The following is a 25,009-nucleotide window of genomic DNA, read 5'->3' on the forward strand; positions in this document are numbered from 1 at the left end:
GAAATCCTATATACAGATATATATTCTACATATCAGAGTCCACGCAGTACAGAAATACTTAGAGGGACATGATTAGGTCTGTTTATATTCAGACAATGGTAAAACTGTCCTCGAGATATTGGAGAAATTTAGATTGCTCGTTGTCGATAAACCTATTAAAAATCACGTATAGGTTGACTTGATTAATAGTATCTGCAGGTATCTTGTGTATGTTGTAATGCCGTGTTTGTTCGATTGGCTGGATCGTTAGGCTCGTATGAACTTTCTTATGTTCGATTCAAATTTTCTGTATGCATTGAATTGCACTGAACTGCTATTGGACTTACCTATCGAGTAGACCTCATGACACTCGTGCGATGCAGTGCTTGCACTGGCTTGCACCCAACAAATTTAGATCTTACACCTGGTGCAAGATATTTCGACAAATCGAGAACGCTATTAGAATGCGCTCTATGATTTGAGCTAAAACGTTTCATCGGAATACAATTGACATTGCATGCTAACTTGAATCGACTTTCGCACCAATGGCGCAAATTACATAGATTGGCTTATCTGCCGCCGCTCGAAGAGTGTCGTGCGTAATCATAGGTGTCGCTTGTGAAGATTTCGGTGCGCTAAGCATTATGACGGATCGGCTCCGTCGAATGTACGAATGTCGTGTACGTAAGTGGAAGACTCTTCGTTTTGCTGTGCTCTTCATTTCGAGGACGTGCTCTAGGTATGTGCCCGGGCCGGCACGGGAAGAACGCGCATGCCACAGTGATCCCAGAGAAATCTTCAAGGAAAGTATCGCGCCGTGAAGGCGGTGGGCGGTGTTACTGCAATTTCATCCAAGTGTCAACCGTCCTCAAGCAACCATGAAGAAACAGTTTTTTCGAGTAAAGCAACTCGCCGATCAAACCTTCTCCAGGTAATTATTGTCGCGTTTACTGTACGCGTTGCGCTCTACAGTAATAGCAGCTGACACTGGGCTTTGTAATAAGTGTAACACCACCTCTCGACAATTCCCTTCGTTCTGGGGATACACTAAGTATAATGTATTTGTCATTAGGTAGGATGTAGTAACAATTTTTTTTATTACATACTTGTTGATGTTTTCTATCCGCTCTATATGATCATGATGATATAAGAATTTCAGTTATTCGCAACATTTTAAGAATTGTCAGATGGCCAGTTTATCGAGAATGATAAGATCGAGCCAGTCAATTGAGAAAATAGATTTGCAATTTGAAGGCTGATATACATTAGAATGTCAACATTGTTGTCTTTTTGTTTCAGAGCTGGAAGAACAGAAGTTCTGACCGATGATTTGCAAGCAGCAGATAAACACGTGGAGGAAATAAGAGCTGCGCTGACAGGTCTCAGCAAACGACTGGGTAGTCCACCTAATCAGACCGTGGCACAGGATCCAGCTTACAAAGAGAAACGCCTGGTGAGGACACAATTGCTCTTGGTGTAGATGGTCATCTGGTGGACATATTAAATGCGCACCTACCCGTCTTATTCGATTTTACGTCTTATCAGATCGAAGAATCGACAATTGCGATATAGCCATTCATTTATTAGATGGAAACTAATCTTTTTATCACGAGGCGATCAATACATTTACGAATATAATCAGAGGCAGACAGATCTCTAGAAATTTCGAAATTCTGGAACACTTCTCCTATCCTCAGAAAAAATGTCCGGAGTACGTGCTCGGTCAAACAATGCTGGAGAACGCCGCGGAGGAGGGTCTTATGAGTTTTGCTCTCTCGGAATGCGGAAGAGCTCAAATAGCGTTGGCTCAGGAGGCCGTAGAGCACGAGGCTAAGGTAGAGCAATACGTAGCAGTGCCACTTCATTGCATCCTTGAAACGGATGTGCCGAATATCCTAAAGCATAAGAGAAACTTGGCACGTTTAACATTGGACATGGATAGTGCAAGGACCCGGTACCAGCAGGCTAGTAAACATAGTGCTGGTGGTAAGTAGTACCTAGGTGTGCAAAGTCGTTCCAAATTTTAAAATATTGAATTTCAGGTGCCGGTGCAACAAAGGTTGACAGCCTTCGCGAAGAGCTAGAGGACGCCGAGACAAAAGTCGAACAGTGTAGAGATCAGCTGGCTGCCGAAATGTTTCAACTGATGTCGCGTGAAACTGAACTTGCTCAAACTATCGTACAGTATGTAAAACTGCAACGTGCCTATCACGAAAGTGCACTTCACTGCTTAGAGGACCTTATTCCGGGCCTGGAAAGTTATATCAGTGAGTTCCCCGTAGCGTCAAGGCGCCCAAATCCAAGTCAACTTGTAACTTAGTTCATTCATTCAGATGACAATGAGATGAAACCAGTCTATGGCTATCCTCTGGAGGAGCATCTAAGAGTTACGAATAGAAAAATCGCTCTACCGATTCAGCTGTGCGTTTCGGTCCTCCTGAGGCTCGGAATGGAAGAGGAGGGCCTTTTCAGAATAGCCGGTGGCGCTTCTAAGCTGCGAAGGATCAAATTGAGTCTTGATGCTTGCTGTCTCACTCTACCGACGGCTCTGGAGTATAAGGACCCGCATGTGGTGGCAGGAGCGTTAAAATCGTACCTGCGGGAATTGCCGGAGCCTCTGCTCACATACAAGTGAGTACACATCTAATAATAGGAATTCGTTCAGTGCGAATGAGTCGATGACCTAATAATAGAGATAGCGCATACAGCCGTTACACGGATAGTCGAATGTGAATCACTTTCGTTGCAGCAAATGATTAACATGCAGGCTTACATTTCTTTTCTCTGATTACCGCACCGATACTATTAGTCTCAAAATAATATAGCGTGCCTTCATTCTCGAAGAAACGATTTTTAATATTCTACATATCTTATAGTATATATATATATTCGTTCCGATAAAAAGCTAAGGGGTCGTATATATAAATCAAGCTCGACTACTCATCAATTTATGAGAAAAAAGCAAAAGAAAAATTTCACTTCTACGATACAATTCTATGAAACGATATAGGCGCTCATAGAAACCCAGGGCTGTTCCTCAACGTGAATTCTATACTTTGAATAAGCTCGCTGAGTTATTAGTATTTCTCTTAGGCCAACTAATGCGACCGTAAAGACTTACTCCGTTCACGTAGAAGACTGTATGCGTGCCAAATGATACAGCGATGTGACTCTTCAAACTGATAATTGCCCGAGGATCATCATTTATCAATGTGATAATATTACGCATTAATTTCATATGTACAGGTTGTATTCTGAGTGGATGGCAGCTGCAAAGATAACGCAAAGTGATTCCAGACTGCGTGCTCTCTGGGAGTTGCTGCACAAGTTGCCACCTGCGAACCTGGAAAACCTAAGGTTTCTCATTAAATTCTTAGCTGTGCTAACGAAGAATCAGGATGTGAACAAAATGTCACCGCAGAATATAGCCATCGTTATAGCTCCCAATCTCATTTGGAGTCCTCAGGAGGACGTGAATACTATGGTGTAAGTAAATGCACGGGATAACCTCTTCAGCTGTATATATGTATATACCAACAAAGTACGCAGAAATGAAACGACACGCGGTACGATAATTCCGAGCATTGGCATTGCTCCTCTTTTTATTTCAGGATAAACATGAGTACAGCTAACAACTCTAGTCTTATAGTAGACCAGCTGATCACGTACGCTGATTGGTTCTTTCCGGGCGAAGTGGATTTTGATCGTGACTTGGACATAGGTATCCTTAATGGTTCGGAGAATCAAGTATTAGAAATGCGTCGTGCTGTATCCAACAGTAGTCTAAGCGATCATGGCGAGAGTCCACCACAAGGAAGTCCAAAGCCAGCAACTCGTAGAAAAAATAAACCAGCACCAACACCACCAGGAGGCACCCCGGATAGGCATGATGTCCGAAGATGTGACGACAAGCCTCCACCAGCTCCAGATAAGCCACCGAGACCCTTGATTACGACTACCTTAAATCGAAGCACGTATAAGTCCTCAAAACAAGATATCCCTCCAGAACCTGTGTTAGCGCATCACGACACTAGATCTGATAAGCCTGAAAAGAGTCTTGAGATTGATGTAAAGCCCTTGGGATTCGAAGTCATCTCCAGAACCGACGTCAATTTCGTAGAATGTCCCGAGAGGACAGTCGATTCGCGCAGCCCCGCCCAGGAAACTGTGAAGTCTGATCTCAGGACTGATAGGAATGTCCAAGAGGTGAAGCACAACGTGCTACTTGGATTCGAAGCTCTTAATCTAAAAACGACCACGGAAAGCTCCTCGCCGAACAGACCCACTGTCGAATTGGAGCAATTCGAAGTGCCGCACTCTAAACCGAAGCCAGTGCCTGCCGAAAAACCATCGCCGTCTACTCTCGAGAGGCGAAGGATACCAGTAGCAGCACCAAGAAATATAGGGAACTTAACGCAGAATAACGCGACTGGTAAGTTGGTGCTGATTACTTAATCTTTCCCGCCAGTTCCAAAGTTCTGCCTTCGTTGAGTTTCGTGAATTCTAATGCGTGCCAGTAAATGCTATTGAGTATAACAATATGGAGAATTCATAACTTTTAAATGATTTTACATATCGACGCAAGCCTCCGCAGTACTGCAGTGCGAGAGGGTGAGGGTCTCGAAAATTCATATTCCCCAGCATTCTCTATTTGTTTAATCAGAAGACAGTGTTGAACTGCGTAAAAAATCCGAAGACAACAGCTTACAAACGAATGTAAGTAGCATCGAGAGGCCAACAAGTAAACCAGCAATTCCAGAGAGACCGGCCGGACTGGTTCGCCCTTCTAGTCTGATGAGGCCACCACAACATCGTCAAAGTAACGAGAACCTCGATGGCGAGTCTGGAGTAAGTACAAAAGATTGAATACCTTGCATAATAATTTCAGCCGTATTTTAAACCTAGAAAGATGACCTTCTTCTAACTTAAGTTTTGTTTATTTGGGCTTGGTAGTAAAATTCAGGTAGGTTATCCTTCTGGGGTTAATGGCTTTGCATAAATTCCAATGGAATATCCATCGGAAATCTCCTCGATATCAACTATACAATTTTTCTTCTACAGCCCCTAACATTGGAACGGGCACACGTGTATTCGGTGGACAAACAACAGGTTAGTATAATACAAGTGCGTGGAAATGGCACCAGTAGCAACAGCTCCGCCGAGAGCAATGGCAACACGGCTTCGAACTTGCAGAGAAGTCCTAGCGTGGGCAGCAGGCCTACGTCTATGTCTCTATCCAATGATCGACCGGAGAAGCCACCGCGACCGGATATGCCGGAGCAGACTAAGGCCCATGCGAGGACGCGATCCGAAGGAAATATTATTGATGTTCAAACCCAGACCGAAACAGTGATCGTTTCTAAATCGCCGCAGCAGCCGCCACCAGCATCCCCAAGATTTTTACAAAGGCCACCGAGACCTCAACCTCCACCACCTCCCCCGCCGACGACACGTCCTAAATCCGAACAAGAAAGCACTAATCTTTAAAATAATCTGTTATCTCAATTACGTGAGGATTTTGCAGAGAGGGAGAGAGAGAGAACGCTAGCCCCCCCCCTCCCGCAAATCCTCTCAGTTAACTGATTCTTTTAGCGGAGAAAGCGTGGGTCTATATATTTTCTCCTAATATGTACAATGACAAGCGCCAGTTGAAGATTTAACACCTCTCACCTCTCGATTTTATTCTTTTAAAGACCGTCCTGCTTTACAATTGAGAGACACGACGGGATCCTCTTGGGTCAGACATATTAATCGCAACTCATCGGCGCGTTGCTCCACATTGTTCATACATTTTCAAGCAGACTATACCTGGTCGTGCGGCTGGCAAGATCAGGAAGCAGTGCCCGGCCCAAATATGATTTTGAAGGACACTGACACGTGTACAGGACGAAAGTTTTGATTGCTCATTCGAATTATTGAACAAGAATTGGCCCTGAAATTTTCTCGAGAGTGACTGCAACGATATTTTCTTCAGTGATCCAGTGCGACTTGGCGAAACAAGTGCTCAGCTTGAAAAGTAGAAAGGGCGCTTTCGATGCGAGAAACTTTTGGATATACAAAATTAGGAATTTCAAGACATATAGACATATATTTTCATGCGACTGGACGAAGGAATACATTGCGTCGACTACAAAACGAAAAAGAAGTGCATTTTAAGAAAAAGTAACGAAATTACATAATTAGGACTTAGGAAATGGAGTAAGACTCAAATCATGCTAGTCATCAGCTCGACACACCAGCTGGCTAGCAGGAGCTTACATTTTGCTCCGACTTCCGACTCCCGGAAATAATACTAGGTTATAAGCATCTGTAGTGTAATAACGTGAGGAAATTTGGAGTTCGCGTTCAATCGTGTATGAGATATGCAGTAAACGCCGAACACGAACGTTTTCTTGGAGAAAAAATTGCTTAGCTTTTATTTTACCATAATCGACTCTTGGCTGACTATTTAAGCAACACACGTCCTGCGTGTCTCGAGAGAGATCGTAATTGCGTAAACTAATTTTTTTTTGGTTAAAATTTTCCAAGTTTATTCAGTTGTAGAGAGTACTTCTTAGTCGGAAAAGAGAGAGAGACTGTTTTTTGCTTCATCATTATATCTCAAGTTCTCGTCCGATCTGTTTTTTCAAAATCCCTTGTTATAACATTGCGTTTCTTTAACTCCTGTCAAGTTGAAGGTAAAGGTTTGCCCTGTCCCTAACGTTACATTTTATGGAGCAGGCAGTTAAGGACTTGTGCGTAAAAGAAAGGACTGTGCCTCTTTTTTCAAATATATACATATATATATATATATATATTTGCTAGGATCGGTTGTTACGTAACGTCGACGTGCATCGAAACGTCGGCGGTAAAGCACGCATTTACCTAAGGAAAGCTTAGGCTGTGAGTACATTGGAGTATTAGAGGATTTACTTGTACATAAATAAAGCATTTCTCTACTCAAAATATGATCGATATGGATGTCCTTCTTATCGACTTTGAGGTTCACAGATGTTACTTTTTTTTCAAAATTATTTATTAATGTATTATAATAACGTGTCGCGGATACAAGTGCATTACACGTAACGTTTTGCTAATCGACTGTACTATAAGACAGCGGCCACTTCATCGTCAGCAATGTGTCTAGGAGTCAGACCTTCGTTGTCGGCGATAAAAGTAGCACCCACAGAGAGGAGATATCGCACGGCTTCAATATGACCGCAGGAAGCTGCAAAATGCAATGGGGTTTGCCCGCCGCCATCCTGAGCATCGACATCAGCACCCCTTTCCACGAGACATTTTAAAGTTGGTACATGTCCTCTATCAGCAGCCCAATGTATGGGTAGCATGCCATCTTGATCTGATCGGCTGACACAAGCAGGATCTCGGGACAGAGCTTCTTGGACCATGCCAACGTCCCCGTCTTTCACCCAATCCAGTATGGTCTTGTCAATGTCCCTCAATTCCGCATCCGTGTTAGGAAGTCTGCTAACGGCAACCCACGCCTGCGATTCCGCTCGGGCATCCTGTTCCCAGGTTGGATCCAATTTACCCACTGCACGTATATAACTTCCCATGGCGATTTCTCGGCTCATATCGCCTAGACTCTTCCAGGCCTCCCACTTGTGCTTGGCCTGCGTTTGATACCAGTTCGGTCTTGGGCTCTCACAAGAACCCTCGGTAGCCTGCTTATATAGAGCATAAAATCCGAGAAGTTGACCGGAATCTAGTCGTGCAGCAAGGGATTGAAGATGACTCGCCGCCTTAGTGAAGGTCTCCTCCAGGTCTGTTACTTCAGTATCCTCGCACTCTGCCATAGTTGATCGACTACGTTTCTGTCAATACTTCTACTGAACCGTTGGCGCCACGTTTAACTCGTGGCCCTCCAATTCCAATTTTTGGCGGCTGCAAACAGTGTTGACAATATTTTTCGACGTAAATGTCACGAAACCGTAACCCTTGCTGATGCCGGTCTTCTTGTCAACGATAAGTTTAGCTGCGACCACGTGACCAAATTCAGAGAAGTATTTCTTCAAGTCCTGTTGACTCACTGTCCACGGTATATTTCCAACAAAGATCCTGTGGACTTGTTTCACTGCATTTGATGCCATGTCAAAATACAATTGCTATTACGATGCCCTTCGAATATCTAGTAAGTGTATAGTGTGATCTTGCATTAAATCATGGATACTTATACCAGAATCAGTACCCAGTTCAGTTAGAGAAATCTGAGTACAAATAAGACCCCACTTGTTTAAAAGATGTTCAATGGACCAATCTGCACTACGCTCCTGATATGTACAGAGAAACTTTGCAGAAGGATTGCGTTCCAGAAGAAATGCTACCGTAACCACAATGTCCTCAAACACAATAGGATCATAAAAGCAATCGGAGCCCAAGATCAAATCTAAAGGACCAACGGTAAACAGGCCAGAAAGGAAGAGTCCCCAAGTAATACCAACAACCTTAACTTGTGACAAGACACCATTTAATTCACAGCTTCTTCTTATGTGCTGTAAGCTTCGTGGAAAGCTTGCAGAGTCACTGAGCGTTACGTTTGCACCACACTTACTGGCTAATATGCCAGGTAGAGCAGTTCCTGAACCAAGTTCCAACACTCTCTTGCCGACGAGTTCCTCGCGATGTTCCCACAAGAACCAAGCGAGAACTGGAGCTGATGGCCAGGTGTAGAAACTGTAGCTTGCCTGGAGCAGCTGTAAGAAAACAGTAACTCCACATTAAAATGATGAAAAAAAGGGAAAAAAAATCATTGATCCTGAAGGTAATCATGGACAACATAGCACTATATCAAAGCCATTGTCGTACTTGAGATAAAGTAAATATCAAATGAGTAGACTGGCAAAAGAACCTAACCAAAGGATGCGTAAAACCGGTGGCACAGTAGTATTTCTTATAAAATTTTAATGACAATATATCATTGAATACTTCCTAGAAGCCCCTCACCTCCGGGATGTAGATCTCCAAAGTCTCGTCGTGTTGTGTGTCTTCGTTAGTTCTGCGTGATGTGAAAAAGAATTTTTTCACTTGCTCGGAGGCGACTCCATCGGACATTAGGCCGTGCGCGGATGGACTCGTGTTGAACCAAATATTTTCCTCTAAACCTGGCATTACTGAACGTCTCTGCGTCCACATTAATTACCCCCGTCGTCAATCATAATTAAGTGTTTCTCAGAGAAGCCTTCCGTTTTACAAATACGTATATTCGAGTCGAATGGTATTACGAAAAATTAGACTTTATGTTGTCGTCAGTTGTACCGTGCCTGTTGGAAGCTGCGCGAGCGCACCCCGACCTTTAGCAAGCTCGCACTATTCATTGTGTTTGATTGCATTTTATCGCGTTCTATGTATATATTCGCCTGTTATCGGTCACGCTCGTAAGGGCACGCGTCTTTTCGAAGTTTAGGAAGCGACGTGGTGATTTTGAAGCTTATAATATGTTTACCTTGAGAAAGCTCGACTTCCATCCTCTGAAAACTTTTGCATGGCTGTGAAGCAAAATCGATGCACAAGCCAGTTCCTTTATTGATAATATACCGTTTGATAGACATTCGTCCTGCAGTGAGAGTAATGTGTAGCGACGATGATATCCCCTGCGTCTATGCGAATTAAAGAGAATTCTCTTCTCAAAACATTCTATGTTGGAAATGGGCCAGGTATCAATGGGATCGTTCAGGATTAATATTGCACTTTAAACGGGGCACCGGGCCCTGTAACACATTTGGCCAGCAGTGAGCGCAAACCATGTCTGGATTAAAGATGGAGGAGCCTGGCAATGAGAAGTGCTTGTCAAGAAGACGTTCGGCTGCATTAAGGGCTTTTAAAGTTAAAGACGAGCGTGTTGCAACTTTCAAGAAGGTACGCTCGATCACTTTCATTAATACGGATTTAATCTTTCTCCGTAACGTATGTTTCATATATTGCTGGTCGTAAACTGGCACCCGGCTGATTCCTCGCTTCTACAACCCATAAACAAATGTTGCAGTTTCGTCGTTGTGTTCTTGCAGGTTGCTGCTATCCTTCAAAAATCAGAAACTGACAGATCACTGGAGGAGAATGAGATCCTCGCGTCATGTGGAGACGTTGTCAAGGAGGTTAACCTAAGGTATAACAATGTTTTTTTTTGTTTTGCACATACAAGAATTGATGGATGCCAAAGATTGGAAGAGGTCAGAATGCACTACGGATGGAGTTACTTGACATCCACATGATATTTGTTTTTGTAGACAAGAAAAGAGGGATCGTGTAAAGGCAAGATTAGAAGAAATCGAAGATGCTCCTGAGATTCTTGAAGAAAAATGCATGAGATTGGCTGCTGCCATAAGTCGGGCATCATCTCTTGCTGTGTATACAGGAGCAGGTATCAGCACAGCAGCATCCATACCAGACTATAGGGGTACTAATGGAGTGTGGACAAGAATGCAACAAGGAAAAGACATTGGGTGTGTATTAAAACTGTAATTTCTTAAATGATGCACCGAAAACTAATGTTTATGTAGGATAACACATATTGATACTACTTGATAGGAATCATGATCTAAGCCAGGCAGAGCCCACACTCACACATATGGCCCTATACGCCCTTTACAAGGCGCGGGTATTGAAGCATATCGTTTCACAAAATTGTGACGGTCTACACCTGCGCAGTGGCATTCCGCGTACCCTACTCTCAGAGGTACACGGGAACATGTACGTCGAAGTCTGTCGAATGTGTAAGCCGTCCCGCGAGTATTGGAGGCTATTCGACGTAACAGAGAGAACAGCACGATATTCCCATCGCACTGGAAGATCATGCCACAAGTGTAATTCCATATTGCAGGACTCGATTGTTCATTTTGGTGAGAGAGGTAATCTTCCCTGGCCGATTAATTGGAACGGGGCGAGTAGAGCTGCGAAGCAGGCGGACGTGATACTGTGTCTTGGCTCGAGTTTGAAAGTTCTGAAGAAGTATCCTTGGCTTTGGCAGATGGACAGACCAGTCCACAAGAGACCCTCTCTCTATATCGTGAACCTTCAGTGGACTCCCAAAGACGAGAATGCCGTGCTCAAGATTAACGGGAGATGCGACGAAGTCTTGGCCAAGGTCATGTTGCATCTCGGAATCGAGATTCCACATTACAACCGGGCAAAGGATCCCATCTTTCACCATGCCATAAGACTGCAAGTCGGCGAACAGCTGACGACTACTCAGCCGTGTCTCGAGGAACCATCGAGCTCCCTCATGAGGGACTCTGTAAGTTCTGTGGCGGATGGAATACCCGAGGAAACGATACCAAAAACCGAAGAAGACTGCGAGAACAGAATAGCGCTTGCTGAGCCAATGACTGCATATCCAGCTCCATTTTTTGCTGCGCTACCCTTCCTATCCATGGGCTTACCATTCCCACCAATTTATATGTATCCCCAGCTCACGCCACTTTTCTGCTATCCCTTTATGCAGGCATCTGCAGTAGTCGAGGAGCCGCCTAAACCGGTACCTGCTTGTACATTTTGCATGGAGTACGAGGGATCCCTTACGTGTCTCTTTTATCAGCGTAACGGTGACGATCCCGTCAGCATGGAGCCTCTGGTGACGGAGACGGAAACGGAGAACGACTCTAATCTAGAACAACTTCAGGAGACCGACACCCTTGTCCTAGACTCCGGCACACCGATAGCCACCGCTAAAAATCCCGGATGGTTCGGCAAGGGTTATCGTAAGGGCATGAAAAGAAAACGGTAGCCTCGACTGATCGCTTTGTGGCGTGCGGATTTAGTCGCCGCACTTCCTTTCGTGTACGATACAGCACGCTGTCAAAAAAGAGTACGGTGTAGTCGTACGAAGATCACACGTGAGTCAGAAGAATAGCCCAGGTACCAGGACGCTGTAACGTCTTCAAGATGTCGCAGACATTCTGTTAAGATGCTATGGAGTGTCGATGTCAGTGAAACGTTCCTACGAACTCTCAGAGGGTATTTCGAAATTGTTTACTTCTGTCGCATTGCGTGAAGTAAATGAACTAATACGGATAACGACGTACGTCGATAGAGTATTAGGCAGACATACGTGATCATTATGCAATCTTGAGCTTTAATACGATAACCGTGTATACGTATCAGCGCACATTAATAGGATCATTGAACATTTGAAGTAGACTGTTCTCGTGAGGAATACGAAAGTGTCCTAAAAAGTTTAGTAGGTCTCCTGCTCGGAGTATCGTTCATCCTCATAAGACGTAAAATGCAGGTCGGCTCTGGCATCTTTATCCTTATTTCTTTTTTAAATATATTAAAAATTCAAACGTGTATTAGTACCCGCAGGATAATGATATTTCGACGGACATTCAATCAGTGTTTCGACTAATCGAGATAGCTTGCTTTTTTACGTTATCATTTTAACCATTTGTAAATTGGTTAATTTTGTTATTTATTTTATAAAATTAAATAAGCCTCACGCCACACATGCTTACGTGTGATATTCCACGTACTCTGTGTATTTTATTTTGATCTTTAAGTGGCCATTGGCGTGATTAACCACTACGTTACTTTATTGTTTAAGCGTTACCTAGATTATTTATTTAGACACATAAAGATATGCATATGCATATACATATACGTATTACGCTCGGAATAACGATTTATATTCAAGTCCGTACATATGTATCGCACGCGTGTACGTCTCTTGCGTTCTCTACAGAGCACCAAGTGCTCCATTCCAACAGCGCGCAGCGTCGCCATGAAAATGCTGTAGCAATATTCTGTTAGATTAACCCGTTTACGCCCAAACTGGCATAAAAGTTTTTCATTTTTCAACAGTTATACTTTTAAGGTAAAAGTTATTCAATCTTGATGAAACTACATGTCTTTATGTATTTTTGTCTGCTCTTTCTGAATCTGACCTCAGATTGACGTTATTTGCCGCCATTTTTAAAATACGGCAGTTTAAATCTGAAAAAAGCAAAAAATTTCATATTTTTTTTCAAATAATCATGAATCTGAACCAGATTCCGTTATCGGAGGGCGATAAAACTCTGGATCGGGTGGAATACGACCTTATACTAAAAGATAGGATTATTAATTTATTGAAATTCAAAATGGCGGTCATTGAAACAGCTGTTTTTATACATGAATTTAATGAAAAGCTTTGCAATTTTTTTTCTCGGAAAGTATTAACTTTAATTCTAATTACTTCTAATTAATTCTAATTACTTTTTGTTCTACTTGTTCTGTTCGAAATGATCTCTGTCGAATCAGCCACCTTTATATATGAATGTAATACAAATCTTTGCGCTTTTTTTTACTCTATGAAAATCAACTTTACAAAAAAACTTTATAGAACAAAAAGTAATTAGAATTAGTCAAAGAATACGTGTGAATTTTTTCAGAATTTTTTGGATAACTTTTTGATTTTTCGAAAAATCGACAATTCCAAAAATCAAAAATTATTTTAAATATTCTGAAAAAATTCAAGCGTATTCAATTAATTTTAAGAACTTTTTAATCCATAAAATTTGTTCGTGAAGTTCATACTTTTCGAGAAAAAAAATTGCAAAGCTTTTCATTAAATTCATGTATAAAAACAGCTGTTTCAATGACCGCCATTTTGAATTTCAATAAATTAATAATCCTATCTTTTAGTATAAGGTCGTATTCCACCCGATCCAGAGTTTTATCGCCCTCCGATAACGGAATCTGGTTCAGATTCATGATTATTTGAAAAAAAAAATGAAATTTTTTGCTTTTTTCAGATTTAAACTGCCGTATTTTAAAAATGGCGGCAAATATCGTAAATCTGAGGTCAGATTCAGAAAGAGCAGACAAAAATACATAAAGACATGTAGTTTCATCAAGATTGAATAACATTTACCTTAAAAGTATAACTGTTGAAAAATGAAAAACTTTTATGCCAGTTTGGGCGTAAACGGGTTAAGGGCATACTCTTGCGAGTCCTAAGAGCGATAATTCTGGGTTGGTTCTATTGGTTGCATCATGCGATTGGATAAACTCGCGGCACTAAGTGGGTGTGTTATTAAGAAAATTTTCTCAACATTTTCATGGTGACCGAACAAATTTTGTATTTTTAATTTATTGACTGGTTGTATCAATCCGTGATGGATAATGGTCTTTTTTTTCAGAAAACATGTCCAACTGCCTCGTTCCCAAGGGCTTCCTAGTATCTTTAAGGAAAATTATTAAGTCAATGAGATTCACAAGCGGTGAGAATTGTGCAATCAATTAGAATTCTTATTGGGGTTACATAGAGTCAGCTCTTATTAAACACCAGCTGAAAGCAGCTCTTAAAATTACATAAATTCTAGTATTAATTATTTAGAAAAGTCCTACGATAACCTATAACGTTTGTTTCTTACTAAACAGTTTAATTTTGAGACTTTAAACTTGTCAGCTCTTGCGATAGCCAAGAATCGAGGTTCTACAGACGAGCCTGATTCGGAGCGCTCCAGTTTAATGATAAATGGTAAAGTCGACTGTTGCGTAAATCGAGCGATTCCGGACAGCCGAAAGACAATGATCGTGTCCAGCAAAAACAGCGTTAAAGGGAGCGAGTATATTCTAATGGTCATGTGATCATATATCTTGCAACAGTTGCTAAATTTCTTCAATCAAATGTATTTATTTTTCTCCCTCAGCGCTGTTTCTGATGAACGCAGCCAGTGTCGTCGCAAGGCAGCCGCGAGTTCTGCTCTAAATTCTAGGGCTGCTTACGATATCAAGGGGAACGGCAGGCCATTGACCTTTGCGTGATAAAGGCGAGCGAGTAACCAATATCGTTTCTCCCGGAAGATCACCGCGGCTGACAATGACAGTGGCAAGTCAATATATTCGAGAGACAATGCGTGATGGAGACCAACTGGAATCCAGGTTATTTTTTTCATAACGAGAGACTACGTATACATGGAACGGCGGCAGGATCAGTGGCGGCGAATACGAGGACAATCGATATTGCGGGGCTAGAGCTCTGGGGGCCTAAGGGGAATTGGGAATTGGGAATTGGAATGGGCTGCTGTGACGAGGACGGTGCGGTCCTCGCGTCCGCGTTCGTCTACGGTCATGCTTCGAATAAAACTATGCGTTCTGTGAGTATATCGACTTGTTTCGCATCCTGTGAAGGAGGAGCGGTGACCACCTCGGAAAATGGAGACTGACGCACCGCTCATGGCACTTGCTCAATAGACCGTGTCGGATGTCGTCTCCGAGTCGGTCGGTAAGGTTGCGAATCCACGGAGGGACGCCATCGAGGAGACAGCACAGGGTTGCGCAAGTACACGAACACGTTGCTATCGTCCTACGTTTGGACCTATAAATAGTGGCGAGTGAACGCTAAACGTAGTAGAGAGACTCGTGGAGAGAACGGCGTCGTTGCTGCTGCCAATGTGACGAGCGTGCTCTAGGGCGAAACAAAACGAGACAGATTGAAGAAGAAGAGTCGAGATGAATAGATAGATAGATAGATAGATAGAAGAGGGAGAATGAAGGGAAAAAGGAGGAGTGTAAGAGGTACGATAGTTCGTTTCCATGGTGACTCCCCTTGGCATCAGCCTGCCTTAAGACTGCTTCCTCTTTGGTACTTTTGTGCGATATGTACTACGTGACGCCCTGGTAGCGCAGAGCGCAGCGTACTTTTTACTTTCTCCAGACTTCTGCGATCGGCGGCATCTTGGTGCCGGAAGAGCGGAATCGCAGACCGAGTGTCGTCAGGAATAATATTTTCTCAGTGTCTTTTCGCTTTATCCCTCACGAATCCTATGATCTTTCCTAGCCACTCGTTTTTCATTCTCGCGAGACACTCGCGTCAATTATCGGCCACTTGCTGTAGGCAGCTATTTGCTTTTCTTTTTTTTTATTCACCCTATCTCTATTACCCACGCATAATATTGGAAGCGTACACCTGCACGAGAATTCTTTAGCGCGACGTTCTCCAGTCCCCAATTTATCCATTCTTTTACCGACGATATTTCATCACTTTGCTTCTCGTTACTAACTGTTCTAGCTTCCAAGTTCCATGGAGAGTCTGCAAACGCTTCGATCAGGTTGAATTAGACAGACCCGAAGAATCCAAATCATCAGAGTAATATGACCATGCAGATGCGATAGCTAATGATAATTTCTCACGAGATTATCAAATGCATTGAAATATGTAAGAACGACTTGATACTCTTGAGTAATTAACGTTAATTAGCCTCTATTGTTATTTCGCTCTCTGTTGTTGTCAACCTGACTCTATTAGCCCGATTTTGATACAAGAGGTCCATTCGAGGCAATGTATTTTTATTTACATCTTTACGTGCACTTCGGGATCATAGGCATAGTATGCACGACGTATAATTGCATTCGGCAAAGCACTGTGTTACGAAAACCTCTATAAAAAATGGTATTTGATTATGCGAAACCTTGTGTGCCTTCTTCGAAAGAGAATCAAAAAGATCCTGGATCTGGATCGACACAGTTTTAAGTTTTAACGCACCGTGGACGAAACTTCCTTATTATTGATTCCTGGTAGCCAACAACTATCTAATCTCTTTATTTGACTGATTGTGAGCTATCTTTAGCTCTCCTTCTATCCCTTTTCCGAATTATTGCTGTTGCTCGATGCACGTATCGACGTTTCCAAAAAATTCGAACAAGACAGCAGTACAAACAACCGCTGCTGCGTACATATTTTAAGGTGGAATTATTATCGGCCCTCCGTAAAATCTGTTACAGGGGAAACAAGATTAAGGTAAGGAGAAATAGCAAGAGAATCATCCAAGGAAAATCACGAAAAATTTAAAACTCTTAAAGCTCGCCGTCAATTTCGAGTCGGGTTGACGCAAATGCCTTGCTAATACAGCTGTACATACGAGGGGATGTCTCGCAATGTCGACGTCACAACGCTTCTCGCCTCGTGAGCGCAAAGTCCGTCTTGTCTCTCAGGAATCGATGGTATTCTCGCTGCTAAGTTATTGTCTCTTACTGGTATGACATATTTACTCTTTGATGATAAAGCCGGTAAAGAAAAGGAAGGAAGCCTTTTTTCCCCATTGCAATCCTTCCATTATCGTTTATGTGGAATCTAGAGGCAATTTCATAAGATCTTGTGGATTCAAACGTTGAAGAAAGATGATTTCTATCCTATATCAAAATCAGGCCAACTGACAATGAGTCGAGTAAAGTCAGGCGGTATTTTGTAGTCGTCAACAGTCACGGCCGCCAGAGCACGCTACTCGATTAGTATACGCATGTGGTGGTAGAGTATCTTTCAAAATTGAGTGCCAGTATAGCGATCAAGATTGCGTCCTTGCCTCCCTCTCAGTTGCATAGGGCAAAAGAGAGACAATAGTTGTTCGCGATACTGGCAGTGAATTTCGGGACATAGCCTTACATGAGGCAACGCTTGTATGTAAATACATACATATGTACAAACACGCGTTGCGGCGCAGGTAGTCGGGTAATGCCGGTAATGCTGAGCAGTGCTGAGTAACGCTGGGGGCTGCGCTCGCACAATGGACCCGCCTGGTTGGAGTTCGCTCTGGCGGCCGATCGACGGACTAACCAGTTCTTCGCGAGTGAGCAAAGCGACGCGTCGTCCCGGAGCGACGTTCTCGTTCGTCTCCGCAGTTGCACGCTCGATGAACGTGTCGACGCGTTTCGTTTTCGAGTTTGGTGGATCAATCGTGTGCGTCGGGATGTTGTATGCCGAGTTAAAACGTCGAATATAAAGGTGCCACGCGGTTGTCAGTTGTAACACGCGGAGCTCGAAAGGGAAGAATGGAAACGCATGGGACTCGTTTAGAAATGAAAGAGTTGACGTGTACGCGGCGCAGGTGATATCGGCAGTTTCAAGTTGGCATGGTGTTCATAACGACTGGTATTGCCGCAAGAACAAGTATCCCTTGGACGAGAGTGGAGTGATCGCGGCCAAGGGGCAAACTGCAAAGACGCGCCATGCGACGGATAAGCGGTAAGTGATACGACGCCGTTCATTCTTTCTCTATTTAACTTCTTGGATGATGGTATGTGGCTTTTGTGGAGGAACATGCAGACCTTATGAGCCATAATGTATGGTACAGTCAGTGCGCTACTTAACCAAAGATACTGAGCGAGGACACTGTATTCGTTCGTTACGAAGCTGAACGTTTGCCCATTCGTAGCAGCATCGATCGTTAAGCCAGTAGAGAATGAAACGACGAAACGGCGAGCGATCTCTCTCAGGGCTGGGCGTCTCGCTGTCTATATACATAGTAATACTCACAAGGTATTTTACATTGTCCACATAGTGTGTCTATCATCCACCTAACTCTACCCGCTTTCGCAATGGCACGGGTACTACTATTATCCATACAGCACTTATACGGCTATATGTACTCTCTACGGCAAATTCATTCGTCAAGTGATTGGACCGCGAGTCAGCCTATCTCCAACAATGCTAATCTCTCCTGGATAATCGAGCGATGAAGCGAAATGATATATTGCCTCCTGACGGAGTGCAAGCTACTCCCCAGCCGATTGTGCGGATGCTGCTGTATCCCGTAGAAATGAAGTCGTAGAAGTACTTATAGGGCAGCGTAGGGCATCGGAAGATAAATCAAATGAATACTAGGTAGTATCGAGCCAATCAACCAAGAATCTCGGCAGATCCAACTCTTGAAATGTCCAAAGGAACCACAATTGTTTCCCTTTAGGTTACGTAACGATCGAGTAAGACTGCCTTTGATCATCATCCATTCCAACGTACGATACGCTTCCATAATTTATTGCACTGGACAGAAGAGTGGCACGATTGATGCTCATGAAATATTGGTAAAACGTCTAAAGCGTCTTCGCGTATTCGTCTTCGTTTTTTCAGGTTACAACGTGCAAACTGTCTGGAGAAATTCTTTTGTAATATTATTCCCTTCTTAGCTTCTCTTCTTTCCACAACAGTGCTTTTCTCCAAGTTTTACAGTTAAACTACTCCCTTGTAGCGTCACTCGAAAAGTGCTTCTTGTGGAACTGTACCTACCTGCCTGTCGAAGGTCGAATCGTCTCGTATCTTTCAGCGTCCCTGAGAGAAACGATGGTCTTACGTTAAAAATCGTACACGTCGATCGAGAGTCGCCGAGACGTTGTGTAGACAGGCTATCGGTATCCGTATAAAATTAAAAATGTGGAGGATGCATCTGCATCCATGGTTATCGTCGATTCGCCTCATGCGCGAGAACGCAGCCAATTAAATCGTAGTACCTAGCTCTTCTTACACCGGAGCCAATATACACAGACGTCGTCACAGCGCTCTGTAATTTTACGCAGATCGCTCCAGGTTACTGACGACGTTTCTACTCGGGTCCTTTATCGTTCTTTAGATAACGTTCAGAAGCATATACGGCGGGATTTTTGTTCGAAATTTCAACAGTTATTTCTGCTAACCTTTTCGCTTTGAAGACTCTATTAATTAATTTTTCTTTGAGCTTTTGTTAGCAATCGTGACATTGCTGAGAGTTCTGCACAATCCGAATTTTTGGCAGATCCATCGGGACGACGGAAACGCGCTGCTGCCACTTGGTACCGAGCCGTGCCTTGTTTACACGAGTGCTCGCGTATCCCCGGCGACGACGTGGCACAGTCAGTATATTCCTTTCTGGACCGTAAAACTACTACGCGAGCTAAAAGCGTACGGTTCTTTAGTTTCTTTAGCTCGTGTAGTAGGCGCGCTTCGTGTTTAGGGTTGCTTTCCTCAGGATCACGTTTCCACAAGCGCAGGTGGGCCCGTACCTCTACTACTAAAATGCACCATGGGACTGCCTCTGAGACCGTCCTTAGGACGTCATAACCCCACTGGGATTGTATACATAGCTACAATGCTACGAAGGGAGAGCCTTAGACAATGGAAGAAGCGAGAGCCAATCTGTCTCCCGTATTTCTGCTAGAATATTGATGACGTTCAATCCTTTACTGTACATTTAAACTCTTTACATGTTACGTTACCGAAAATATATTTTCATTGTCTCTGGTACAACTAAGAGTACGTATAAAAAAACCCCAGGCTTGGATTTACAAAAGTCAGCTAGAGGCAAAAGAGCTGTTTAAAATGAATATCTTGTTTCCTGCGAGAAACAAAATGAGACAAAAATAGTGCCATGTACTGCATATAAAATCAGGAACAGAAATAGGACAACAATTGGACTGAATGAAAACATGATTGAAAGTTTAGAATTCGTTCTCATTTTTGTGATTGCGTATTGCCATCATCCCACCGGCCATATTAGTCTTTGATTCTCTCAAGTATATTCACTCATAGCTGATTTCAAGCATTCGTACCAATAGTCGGGGACGACGAAACAACAAAGGGACGAGGAGAAACGTAAGCGAGAGAAAAGTAGAGATGAAAGAAGAAGAGAAGGAATAACTCGAGTGAAAATCCGTACTGTGGTTGTGTGAAAATATATAGAAGACGAAGAAGGAAGAGAATATGTGAATAGGAGGAGGAAGGTGGAATCGAAAGATGGGAGGCTGCTCTCCGTCCGGGCGATATAACTCCATCGATCTCCTGGGTCCTCCATCTTTCCTTGGTCGAGTTTCCTGGCAGTGTGTACCACCAGTACACAGTAGGTATACGGCAACAGTATAGCTTTACATAGCTTAGAAGTTGGGGTGGACCCGGTTTAAACCGTGCGGAGCAATCTTCATCATTTTTCACTTAGACGATGACATTATAATGCCGACCATCCTGCGGGGCTCTCGAGGAATAAATTTATAACCAGCAGCAGCAGCAGCAACAAGGCTTGCTGCCTGCCACATTTTCTATCCTGTCCTTGCGCGGCTCTTGTGCAACGCAACAACAACCTATCCGGCGTCTCTCCATTTAGACTCTCCTTCCTCCGTTCTCTCTCTGCCGTATTCCTTCCCATATTGCCGTATTGCCGTCTGATTCGTTCACGAGAGCATCCTTCTCCCAGTTCTTCCTGCGGCGGGATGGCTCCCCCTGCTCCCGCTGTTCCGGAAAGGTCCTTGCCACGTGCATGCGTGTCTATTTTATAATATATAGCACAGAGCTACTCTTGCAAGCAGCTGAGTGTGCACGGTTGCATCGGGCACTTCGAGACGAAACTTAATTCCGTTCCGCGGGTCGTCCTTGACCTTCAATCGGAATGTCGTCCACCTCGAGGAAAGTTCATTCGGAAAACTCGTTGTTCTCAGACCTTCCTGGAATAAGCATTGCGTAAACTGTCCGCCAAACTTAACAGTGCATCACCGCACATAAGACGGATGCGATGCTGTTGTCCCTACTTCCCTGTCCTCTACGAAAATCACGATGCGTCTAGCGTCCTATATATATCCCTTTGTTCATCCATTGATTTGATACATGTCATTTGTTCCGAGACAAATCAGTGAATCAGAGTGAATATCTAGATTCCCTTTACCTGCGTCCTTCTGTCATTTTGTGACTTGACGACATTGCTATATACGGACACCTTCGTTATTACCAGGTGGCATGGCCAAAGATTTAGGAACTCACCGTCTACATTGCTGCTATCGATTAGTCCCATTTCGTTCTGACGTTCTTTGGAAGACCGTGTGAAGGAAATTCAGGGGGGGCGGGGGTGGTGGTCGAATCGTGCAGCTGCACCAGCTGCGACGGAAAAACAGGGTCGATATTTGAGTGCACGGGAACTGTCAATATAAACTGATGTTAGTGATTGTGGGACGTGAACTCTTAAAATTCTCAAAGCCTTGTATCAGCTTAGCCATTGTCGTTTTCTATGGTTAGGTACAGGACAAAAAGTGTCGAACCGTACGGCCGTGTGTTCCATCTGCCTTTTTTCGCATTGCATCGTCGCAGGCTGAAACTAATCAGTAGTAAAGCCAATATAAATTAGCATCCTGAACGGCTCTTCTATACATATCTCTGCTCTTCGCCATCTCTCTTTTAGTACCTTCTTCCACATCATTGGCATCTCCGTTGTTTCTAGCCCTTTCAGGTTCTCCAGCTATACGTTCTTTCATCCGCTGGCTATTCCCTCGACTTTTCTGGCACTCCCCATCGACCTTTTCAGCCCCCTCATAGTGCAAATTAAAAAAAAATTAGAGTTCTGCTTGCCCCCGGAAGAGTTATAGAGTTCCTGACAATTTTCAGAAATCGTTCGGTCGATTAAATGCAAAAAAAAATGGCGATATTCAGAAATGAGGGGTCAACTTCACAACGCCCCGCATTTTTGGAAAAATGTAATTTTCTTAATTTCCATAATGAGGGGTCTCATTGAGGTGTAGCCGCTCTATTTATTTCTAAGTTTTCTCCAGGTCCATGACTTCATTGTTTTTTTTTATAGTTCGCAGCAAACGCAATCCCAAGCAAATCGCACGTAGTTTTCGATAAAATAGACAAATAAAATATATGTAGTGCAAATCCATGTACATGTACTCTTTGTAAAAAGCATTTTATGCCGTGACACGTGCCTTGATACAGATTTGACTGGTTTTTGTTTCTCAAAACAGACATCGACGGCGAAACTCTTGTCGAGGTTAGGATACTTTGGCGCACTTGAACGTAGAAAATCCTCACGAGAGATTTCTCTCGTAATCATCCACACGGTGGTTTCCTTATTCTTTGTCTATGTACTGCGGGCCGTAAAGTATATTATTGTTATATTCGAGCGAGCGGTCTTTGTTTTTTTCTCTATGACGAGACTCGCGATGTCATACCCTGTTTAAGGTTTTTCGTGTTTCGCTTCTTTTTCTCTTTCTTCTTCACGTTATGATGAAGAAACGCGCGTACGAGAGTCGACGCAATCTTGGAACTTAGAATTAGTCGAGGAGGCAAGAAGTCGTGTAGATATGTAGAATATCCCCTGCTAGTTGAACCCGCTCAACTCTGTATACCTTATGTCTATATGTATGCGCATGTATATAATAAAAGGAGAACTCTGTACGCAGCCGTCACCAACTTTTCTCCCACATGCTGACATAATGAATCAGTGGTGACCTTCGCGAGGAAGTAATGCGCCACGTACGAGACACTATCCTTAGGCTCCATTTTGTCGATGCTCCCCGAATGGAAGTTTATCTCTATTCTCGGAATTGATGTGCTCTCATTTTCGTTCTAGCGCATTGAGACAAAAGAAAAAAATTCCGAAATTTGTACGATGAATTCATTTCCCGAAAGCCATCGTTCGTGTCGCGTGAAGCTTTGCATCATGCGGGGGCTGGTCGGGGTTAGCGGGAACTTGAGCTCGTGTATAAGCTCCGCACCCGTTTTTCACGTTCCGGGAGGTACCTAATTCTCTCAGGCAGGTAAGCCAGCTAAGGCAGCCAGGCATAATAGACGAGTGTGCTGATAGGAATGTACTTGGATATGAGATACATAGCGGCCGTGGATGCCAAAATAATGAAAATATATGGCTTATTTTAGGACCTTTGGCTCGTCCTACACAGCTTTTACACGCTCGAACTTTCCAATTTTCTCTATTGCTTCCTCTAGTTTTACTTTGCCACGGTCTGCCTTCTTCCCAACGCTACGTCTTAACGCTACGCCGTGTCCACTGCAGTGGGCCTCTTCCCTCTTGCTCTTCCTTGAGCTTCGACGTTTAATCGACTTTGGGGGATCCACCAAGGAACTTGGAAACGTTACATCCTTGGCGCGAGTTCTTCCAAGGGAGCTCATACCCTGACGCAGAGCCTGCAGAGGAGAGAGAAGAGGAAGACGATGCCGTCTTCGTTTCTTGGTCTCTTCGTCGAGGGTCTCGCACGGTTTCAAGATGGCGTGCTATCGGTTACCGTAAGAGGATAAGTAATTGTTCCTGGTACGTTCTCCAGTATCGCTTTGTGCCGCGTCTCTCGCATCCACTAGAATACTCCTGTGTATCACGAGTACTCTCTGGTTATAGAGTCAGGCGGGGCGACCATAGCTCAGGTTTTCATTGAATGGATTAGGGAAAAAGGACTCTCTGTGCTGGTTGGGCGATGTACTTATTTTGAGGCGCTCATGGGAGTTCTCGACTAGTCTCTGGCGTAATGCTTCAGCCTAGAGCACATCGATGGGATCCAAATTTAACTGCGTGGCCACAGCCGGAAGCGATACGCTAAGTGCAGAGGACATTCCGGTAGTCTTCCGTTTATATATAACGAAAGAGGCTGCTGCTTCCTTTTCGAAGGGATGAGATAAAAATGGCTGAATGTGAAGAACGTGGAGGGAGAGGGGCAAGTGGAGGGTGGGAGAGTCAGAGAATGCGCCTACAGGAACATTTTATAATTTCAAGTGGTGCCTAGATAGAAGCAATATGCAAGTAGGTGCAGTGAAGAATGTTTATTTTTGCAATAGAAGTGACGCGTAGGACTGAAGCCGATAAGATGCTTGGTTGGTCGTTTGCAGAGACAGATGAATCATGCTCCTCTGGTACATCTGCGTGCGACGTGCGACGTGCCGAGTACACCGGGCGAGCTGCAGCCCCTCCCCCCATCTCCACCTCGTAAAAAAAGAGCCTATATACCAGAATCACGAGGTACATAGAGGTACGACCAGGTACTTCCGCTAGAGCGGAGATGGGTGCGCGTGGAATCGTCACCTTCTCGAAAGTCAGTCTTCTCTTGTCCATTCGAGACGAGGTCGAGAATGTCGCGTCTGAATGATCATTCTCGGAAGTGAAAAAATCGCCCGACACCTTTTGGCACGAACGACGCATTGGAGCATCTGTTTTAAGATTTCCTTGTCGAACTTTTCCACGAAATTAGAAAACGTTTAAGAGCTTTTCGGAAATGGACTAGAATGACAGTGATGGATTTTGAAAATCAGAGTCGCACGGCATCGTCACTCTTCTTTGTCTGGCAAATGGTTTGGCTGCTTCTCCTGTTCATCTCTAATTCTGTTCAAAGACCTATGGACCCGTCTCTCGCAAATATCTCGCACGGGATCACGATGAACAGTCGGTCAATAAGAAAGATCGCACGGTGGCGTCGCTGTGATTGACCTTCCTCAATAAGAAATTTCTCAAAAAGATTATTCATTCAAGTTGCAGCTTGGTTACGCAAGCAAGGTGGGGTACAGACGTCAACGCTACTCGTGCCCCCCCCCACCCCCCACCCC

General features: G+C 43.7%; 6 protein-coding genes across 9 annotated transcripts in view; 3 read left to right on the plus strand and 3 right to left on the minus strand.

Annotated features, from left to right (window-relative positions):
* Window positions 1–545: 545 nt before the first annotated feature.
* Window positions 546–6,602, plus strand: LOC107264666 (rho GTPase-activating protein 44). 4 transcript variants are annotated; one of them, XM_015733167.2, is made up of 10 exons: window positions 546–659; window positions 719–910; window positions 1,279–1,432; window positions 1,677–1,965; window positions 2,022–2,246; window positions 2,313–2,610; window positions 3,226–3,465; window positions 3,591–4,411; window positions 4,643–4,827; window positions 5,041–6,602. In XM_015733167.2, exons 2-10 carry the CDS (start codon window positions 858–860, stop codon window positions 5,464–5,466), a joined length of 2,691 nt encoding a protein of 896 aa, XP_015588653.1. In that variant the 5' UTR covers window positions 546–659; window positions 719–857; the 3' UTR covers window positions 5,467–6,602. The 4 variants fall into 4 exon arrangements, with proteins under 4 accessions (XP_015588653.1, XP_024937615.1, XP_015588654.1 ...); XM_025081847.1 differs by having other exon boundaries at window positions 557–646; XM_015733168.2 differs by having other exon boundaries at window positions 603–910; window positions 5,041–5,088; window positions 5,173–6,602.
* Window positions 6,603–6,972: 370 nt separating this feature from the next.
* On the minus strand, window positions 6,973–7,866 carry LOC107264671 (acyl-CoA-binding domain-containing protein 6). The gene has a single exon (XM_015733174.1). It carries the CDS (start codon window positions 7,773–7,775, stop codon window positions 7,065–7,067), a length of 711 nt encoding a protein of 236 aa, XP_015588660.1. The 5' UTR covers window positions 7,776–7,866; the 3' UTR covers window positions 6,973–7,064.
* LOC107264672 (probable glycine-rich RNA-binding protein 1) lies at window positions 7,678–8,321 on the minus strand. Its single transcript, XM_015733175.1, has one exon. The coding sequence runs from the start codon at window positions 8,067–8,069 to the stop codon at window positions 7,806–7,808; it is 264 nt and encodes an 87-aa protein (XP_015588661.1). The 5' UTR covers window positions 8,070–8,321; the 3' UTR covers window positions 7,678–7,805.
* On the minus strand, window positions 7,678–9,227 carry LOC107264669 (methyltransferase-like protein 23). The gene is made up of 2 exons (XM_015733173.2): window positions 8,923–9,227; window positions 7,678–8,672 (listed from the first exon to the last, which is right to left on the minus strand). The coding sequence occupies exons 1-2, from the start codon at window positions 9,109–9,111 to the stop codon at window positions 8,088–8,090; spliced, it is 774 nt and encodes a 257-aa protein (XP_015588659.1). The 5' UTR covers window positions 9,112–9,227; the 3' UTR covers window positions 7,678–8,087.
* A 13-nt stretch (window positions 9,228–9,240) lies between these two features.
* Window positions 9,241–12,442, plus strand: LOC107264668 (NAD-dependent protein deacetylase sirtuin-7). The gene is made up of 4 exons (XM_015733171.2): window positions 9,241–9,834; window positions 9,984–10,081; window positions 10,203–10,418; window positions 10,504–12,442. Exons 1-4 carry the CDS (start codon window positions 9,721–9,723, stop codon window positions 11,696–11,698), a joined length of 1,623 nt encoding a protein of 540 aa, XP_015588657.1. The 5' UTR covers window positions 9,241–9,720; the 3' UTR covers window positions 11,699–12,442.
* Window positions 12,443–17,498: 5,056 nt separating this feature from the next.
* LOC107264667 (caskin-1) overlaps window positions 17,499–25,009 on the plus strand; it is an 18,145-nt gene continuing 10,634 nt past the window's right edge. The window contains exon 1 of the mRNA XM_015733170.2: window positions 17,499–17,914. Coding sequence (XP_015588656.1) covers window positions 17,899–17,914 — 16 coding nt within the window. The 5' untranslated portion in view covers window positions 17,499–17,898. The remainder of the gene's footprint in view (window positions 17,915–25,009) is intronic.

The sequence above is a fragment of the Cephus cinctus genome, unplaced genomic scaffold (assembly GCF_000341935.2).
Source record: "Cephus cinctus unplaced genomic scaffold, Ccin1 Ccin1_scaffold0189, whole genome shotgun sequence".
Taxonomy (NCBI): Eukaryota; Metazoa; Arthropoda; class Insecta; order Hymenoptera; family Cephidae; genus Cephus; species Cephus cinctus.